The sequence below is a fragment of the Monopterus albus genome, unplaced genomic scaffold (genome assembly GCF_001952655.1).
Source record: "Monopterus albus unplaced genomic scaffold, M_albus_1.0 scaffold143.1, whole genome shotgun sequence".
Taxonomy (NCBI): Eukaryota; Metazoa; Chordata; class Actinopteri; order Synbranchiformes; family Synbranchidae; genus Monopterus; species Monopterus albus.
In genome coordinates, this window is record NW_018128023.1 from 835,780 (window position 1) to 843,184 (window position 7,405).

The 7,405-nt window shown below is 40.9% G+C and overlaps 1 protein-coding gene across 3 annotated transcripts in view; it reads right to left on the minus strand.

The window, feature by feature from the left end:
* Positions 1–444: 444 nt before the first annotated feature.
* Positions 445–7,405, minus strand: part of kcnh8 (potassium voltage-gated channel, subfamily H (eag-related), member 8) — a 51,792-nt gene continuing 44,831 nt past the window's right edge. For 2 of the 3 annotated variants that reach the window (XM_020614271.1, XM_020614270.1), the window contains 3 exons: positions 6,939–7,054; positions 6,588–6,667; positions 445–2,385 (listed from right to left, as the gene is read on the minus strand). In XM_020614271.1, the coding sequence (XP_020469927.1) occupies positions 1,888–2,385; positions 6,588–6,667; positions 6,939–7,054 (694 nt within the window). In that variant the 3' untranslated portion in view covers positions 445–1,887. The remainder of the gene's footprint in view (positions 2,386–6,587; positions 6,668–6,938; positions 7,055–7,405) is intronic. The other variant, XM_020614272.1, reaches the window with a different exon arrangement.

Consider the following 7,405-nt stretch of genomic DNA (forward strand, 5'->3'; position numbering starts at 1 on the left):
CAAATCCATAAAAATTTCATTGAGTTTACTGGACAAATAGGCTTGAAACCAAATAATTTTAAATAAAAAATTAATCATGAAATGGATAATGAAATTATAATTTCTAAATAATTGGAAATGATAATAATAAATCTGTATGAGAAGACTCCAAAACATACCAAAACATAATAATTGAGCTAAACAGAGGCTTTTTAAAGGTATAAAGATCAATATCTGGTGTTCTACAGAATATACTGTATATTTGTTTTGGAAAAGTCAGCGTGGTTTTTGTGGATGCGGTGACCTGTAATCTTTCCAGCTTTGATGAATGTTCTTGTGAACACTGAACAAACAAGAAGTCAGGACATAACAGTCATATTTGGTGTTTATTAGCATAACCTTTTTGTATCTAATAAATATCAAAATGTTAAGGGAAAAAGAAGTTTTATTACAGTACATTCCATTTGCAGAGAAGCGGAGTCAAACCTACATGAATTCAAAAGAGAACAGTAGATCTGTTGGGCTGAAAGTTACAACCTTTTTCCTGGTTTAGGATTGCATTGGCTGGCAATAGCAAACATTGCTGCCATAACCTCAGATACAGCAGCATCATTTACTGCCATCCCACATTCTTGCATTCCTTGAGGTAAAAAAATACATCTTTAGCATTGATACATTCATAGAAATATAAAAGTGTCTTTTTTTCCCCTTATTGTGCTTTTATGTGGGAATATTGCCTTCACTCTGAACAGCTGGGAAGAAGGACCTCAAGAGTTGGTAACCCTGGGGGAACATCAGTCTACACTGTGGATCATGAGCCAATTCAGGCCACTTCACAACAGGGGCAAGTACCTTGTGAGTTGAATTATCCAGTTGTTTAAACTGCAACCACATCTGATAAATATGCATCAGTAAATGCCAGGTTCAGATATTAAAAGAAGGAACCTTATTTCCTTTAAATAGATAGATATATGGCAAGCTGGATTTCCACGGGGTGACATGCAGCATGTTAATGTGTGTCTACAGGCACTACTCAAAAGGCTCAGAAAGGCATGCAGAGAGAATGAGAGAGAGAAAGGAGGAGGGAGAGAAAGAGCGGTGGATGTATGGAGAGATACACTGGAAAAGAGAGACAGAGGGAGGAAGTGTCCTTGTGCTTGGTGTGACAGATGACAACAGGGGTTGTGCTGCCTGAGGCAACCAACTTATTTCACCCTCTACCCCCCGGTCCCCGAAGGACAGTTTTAAAAAACACAATACACCCTGTATCTCTCCTCACGCCATTCTGTGCTCCCAGTCCAACTGGCCCCAACCAGCCATGTGCTGGTTGGGGCAATCCAGGGCATCAGGCATAGGTTGAGTGAGCAAGGAAAGAAGGGCTAGACAGGAGCAAAATAAAGAGAGGACAAAAAGAACTCTCTCCCCCTCCACCATGTCCCCCGTGTCCTCCATTATGGCATAATTTTGTTGTTGCTCTCTGAAGACACATTAAGGTGGGTGGGTTGAAGGTTGGGTATGAGCTGCCATCATACAGCACCACAACAGACCCAAACCTCTACATAACAACACAACGGTTCTATAAGGTAAAGTTGAGACACCTAAACCTCCTGTACTTGTTGTCATGCAACTAGAATCTTACACACGTGCAACAAAAAGAATCAGAGGGAACCAAAAATAAAAAGAATCCGAGTTGTGTCCCTGCAAATGTCCTCCAGTGATGCGGGGGGACCCATTTGATCAGTTTGATCTTCGGTTCAGGAACATGTCCCAAAAATATCCTGAAAAATGTCCTGCAGAGTCTAGGAAAATTCAGTTCAGACTAAGGGCTGCTACAAACCCTTTATTAGGTTGTGGCAGGTCCCCACAAGTCCAGTTTGAGGAGAACACCTAGAGCCCTGATGAGGGGCCTCATCTCCCCCCGTCCTGCAGAGGAGGACTGTGTACCCTTGACCTGATTGAGCTACAAGCCCCGTCTTTGAAGTGGGAAATCTCTGGCGAACTGAGGGGTGATGAATACATGTTAGGCTGTAACTGAAGTGCTGATGAGTTAGGTGCTGGAGTTGGAGCTGAGCTGGGGATAACTGTATGCCTCAGCTGGAGCTCCTGGGGCCTACGTGTGAGAGAATCTGCATGGCATATCAGATCATGTTGCTGGGGGATGGTGAGGGGAGAGGAGGGCAATGACATAGGTGTGTCTGTCCAGATGAGGGCAGTCTGAGAGGAGGAAGGTGAAGGATAAGACTGAGGAGGGTTAGTATGGGGCAGGTATGTGTGGTGTGCTGGGGAGTAGTGTGTGGGGCAGACTACTGCAGGCTGTGGCACTGATGATATAAGGGTCTCCATGAGTTGAGCCATCCTCTTCATGACTCGTCCAAGGTCAGCCACTTCCCGCCCAAGGCTGCTCACCTGCAGATACAAATAGAAACTATCTTTATTTTAAAGAAGCAAAAATATGCCATATTAAGGGATAGGTTGTGGCATAATAATTCTGGCACTCAAAAATAAAGGCCTAGTACTGTAAATTATCAAGACATACCTCTGGGTATTGGGTATAATACTTTGTTGCCTTTGCCTTTGTTGACACACAATGAACCCAAACCTAAAACCAGTCTAAAGATGTGTTAAGGTACATAAACACACACACACACACACACACACACAGTATATACGGTTCATAATGTATTTCAGACATTGATTGTATATAAGATGGATAGCACATCACCACTTGCCTCCTCTAAGCAGAAATGATGGCAAATTATCACGAATACTGCAGCTGCCAACAAACTCACAGTATAATGGCCACTTGTACACACATCACCATGATAACATCTACCAAACAGTGACAGAAATCACCACAGGCAAAAATGTATTTGATTTGTATTTTGTTTTTACTCTGTTTTATCTATGTAGAGCTTGCAGCCAATGGTGCATGTAATTTTGTATAATATGATGACATGGGGTAGGACTGGATAAGTCTGACTTCTTCCTACTCCATTCAAACATGTAATAGGTGTAAGAAAACTGATTTTGGATTAGCATTGGTTGGATATGTGTAATTATGTGTGTTGTTGTCATTTGTTCATTTTGTTCTGTTCTGCATGTTTGAAAGAATAAATCAATCAATCAATCAATCAGTCAGTTTGGTTCTTGTCCCATCCACTAACAATGCAGGGGGCGGGGTTTATGACCTATACTGTGACCAGCCACCAGGGGGTGATTGACCCACAGTGGTTTCACTTCTGGGAGCTGTCACAGTGTCCATTGTATACACAGTCAGTGCCTCAACATCCATCCATCTATCCATTACCTATACTTATTCCTGAATAGGGTCGCAGGGCGGGCTGGAGCCTATTGTATCCCAGCTGACATTGAGCAAGAGGCAGGGTACACTCTGGACAGGTCACCAGTCTATCACAGGACTATGCCTCAACATGAAAGGTTCAAATGTTTTACCAGTCAGATTTAAAGCAGTAGACACATGCTTATACAGTAGGTACACTGAAACATTATTTCTACTGTTCATAGGTGACATTTAAAGACTCCTTCCAACACACTTTCAATATGAAGAGACCTGGGGAAAATTCCACTGTCCTCATCCTGTGCAATAAACAAACAAACAAACAAACAAACATCCAAGATATATCTGAAGTTAATACCTCACCCAATATTTATTAAACTGTGACTGTGTCACCACCTCTTCACCTCTTGCACTGGCCTATATGCCTACAACTCTCAAAATGGAGTCACTGCCAAGTAACTGGACTTTTCGGTTATGCAATAAAGACCAACCTTCTAGGAAACACTATTCACTATTCATTATAAAGTTGGTATTTTCAGGTCAGTCATTTTGGGCTATTATATGTGTCCCCTGACTGCTGTATTGCATGTAACATCATGCTGCTACGACTGGCCATTACACCGATGGGGAGAGGGCTGGTGATTAGTTGCTCTTTGCATGAGACATGTCCACAGAGAGCATGAAGCCGTGCCAACATGCCATCTGCTTCTGCCGGTCATAGCACACATAACCATTCATCAGGCCAATCACCCACATCAGTGCTACTGGATGCACATCAGCCCTCAGCAGGACAGAAAACTCCAGGTGCGAAGTCCTCCAATCATTTCATGAATACGTCAAGATGTGATCACATACCTGTACGTGCATTTGTTTTCCTAAATATGAATAAATACTAATGATTTTACACTGATTTAACCCTCCTGTTATGTTGCGGGTCAAATTGATCCACGAACATAACTGCTGAAAAGGCAACACCTGAGAAATGAACATAACAGGAGGGTTCCCTCCTGTTATGTTCATTTCTTCATATCAGATATTTGTCTCATTTAAAGCATTTATGTTCGTGGGTCAATTTGACCCACAACATAACAGGAGGGTTAAAATAGTAGTGCCACTGCACATTTAACAGTATTTTTTGTTACATTTTTGATACCCTTTCATATCAAGGATGCTTAATCTTATCCCTGAGCTTTAGTAGAAGAAAATATCCTCTCTCCCTCATTGGAGTGGCTGATAAAAGACAGAGTCTGAGCTCTGGCTCTGATAAAAATAGAAAAGTTGCGAGTGACAGGACAGTCCAATCTGACACGCTGTCAACATGATTCTAGTACGCCCACCTCAGAGAGACTACTGTCTGTGGAGATGGTCAGACAAAACATGAGCAAAGGATGACCAGAACCCACTAAAGCTACAGGTACATGTTAAACCATAAGAGTTATAAAAATATGAGTCTGAATGTGTATTCAGGAGCAGTACTATAGCACATAGTATATACTATACCACTATTAAGCAACAACTGATTCATCAAATGTCAATGAAGTCCTGATTATCCTTTCGGTACATTCGTATTTTATATAAGTACACTGGCAAAACTCAGCTCCATTTTCATATTCAATCTGAGTATGATTTTCTTCAATACCATGCTGCACTAATCTATATTTTTATATTAACAAAAGATCAAATATGAATATGAAAAGGGCCAGTCATAGTGTCTAACCAACTGCAGCTTCAATGTTTTGGATCAGCCTCACCGCTTTCACTTCCAGACAACCAACAGCAAAATTGCTTTCACAAACACAATGTGCGCTACATGTCCAGATTCAAACCACACACTGACAAAGTTAACAACTGGTTAGGGAACACAGTGGACCATTTAGCAACCAAAGAGCCAGATATCTCACTAAGTAGGTTGTGGACACCAAAACAGAACAAAATCAAGCATGAACAGTGGTCAGAAACATGTCTTCATAAGTGACACGTCTTTTTAACATGATAATATGTCAGTGTTGCGTGTACAACTTATTCAACTACCTCCAAGTGACCATAAAAATCAGTTATTGTTGCTTTAAAGTCTATGTACTGGTTAAAAATTCTTTTAGATATACAAAATCAAACGATTAACAACTGGATTTTGTTTCTGTTAATTAAAAAAGTGGGTCACTATTGCTGTATGTTTATGTTTGTGTATGTATGTCATGCCATAGTGTGTTTCTAGCCTCCTTTCATAGTTATAAGTGCAATTAATCAGGCTGTTCAGACAGTGACCTCATTATCCCACCTGTCCTATGCAGCTGTACATTATGCTTTCCATAACAGAGAACAAAGGTCACAGTGTTTGGCCTCTCTTCAGTCTTATTAATGCATTATTCATCTCCCAGTAGAATAAAACCTTCAAATGCATAGACATACTAAGTGTATTTATTTAATAAGCACTGTGCATGTTGCTGACTGAATGGTGAGAAAATGGGCTAATGCCAGCACAAATACATCCCCCTTCACAAATAAACACATTTTGGTACCACCTGCATGTGCCACATATTGTACAGTGCCCTAATATATCTTTGTTATTTGTATGTTTGTAGAGAGAAGACGTGGGGTTTAAACCAACAGCCTGATTTCGTCCCCTATGGTGATCTGATTCAAGTGGGAATTAGCAACCAACAAGACCATGCTGCGAGACTTCCTGTCAAACAGTGGCGACCCACAGAGGCAGAAACAAGGACAACAGAGCCAGTGTGTATAATTGTAAAGGTGGCTTTCATATTCCTCTCTTTACCCCTTTCTTTTTTTTGTAGTTTTAGCCCTCTGCCTTTTTCTCTTTTTGCACACTACTTTTCCCTTATGTCACATTCTCTTTTCTCTTTGCTTCTATGTACTCATCCCAGGTTTCACATTGAGGCTGAGCAAGAGGAACCAAACAGTCCTCCTCACCCACCAAAAGTCTAATGTCAATTTAGCCAGCTGCCAATCAAAACCATACGAGACAGCAAGAAAGACTGTGTGAATTGTCAAGCTGGTCAGTTGGGCCACTAAAGTCTCTAAAATATCCAAGTATGCTGCTACAAAATGCCAAAGCACAGTAGGTCTACACATCTGGGTGTAAAAAATACTAAAGAAACACTGTAAATCAGGAGCTTATTTTTAGAAACCATTTCTTGGTTCTCAGTCCTGTCATTCGTCATGCGCCTGACATGCTGACATAGCTATATGGCTTTTGCTTACCTGAGCCCACATGTCTCTCTCTCTCATTCTTGCTCTCTCTCTTTCTCACCACATACACACACACACACACACAAACACAAAGCCCTACCTGCTGGTTGAGGTGTTGCAGTTGTCCTCTGGTCTCCTCTGTTTTAGCTGCTATTTCAGCTGTGCTGATCCGCAGCTTTTCTGTGACACAAATTAAAAAGTAACAAATCACTTCAAGCATCAAACAAGAACTAAAAATTTGCACCCAGCAGTTATCGCATCAAGGCAAAAAGCTGATAGGCATTGAGAGAAAATATAAAGTCACATTAATCAGCCTCATTATACAACAGTACCACAAGGTTTTGGATGTGAGCATTTTTCACTTCCCTGAATGTGGGGAGCTGAAGGGATTGTAAATGACATTTCGTCAAATTTGAGAGGTAAGCTGTTTTGTTGAGTATGACGAGAGGACCTGCAGCAGATGCTGAGGCACTGGTTGGTCTTTTGACAGGACAACCTTGGGTGGTGGACAAGGAGAAGGCCCGGGAACTCTCCGTCCCCTCATTGGCTTCAGTACCATCCACGATCCTGCAGAGACAGACACAAGTTTGTGTTAAGGGGGTAAGATTGCTACTGATGGCAAAAAATGCTGGATAATCTTAAAGCAATATTAAATATATTATTGTTTAATAATATTTTGATATTACACTATATTTTGTCTTAGATTAGTTATTGTAAGATTGTAATATTGCATAAATGTTTTGTTTTCCATGTTCTTACATCTGAGACAGTTGATATAATATGATTGATATAATAATCCTAAACTAAATGAAGATGCTCATCGAAGGTTCAGGAGCAGGACCACACCCCAACTACACACCTCTTCCTGTTATCTACCTATAAATGCTCCACATTCTACCTGCACGGTGCTTCCATTTC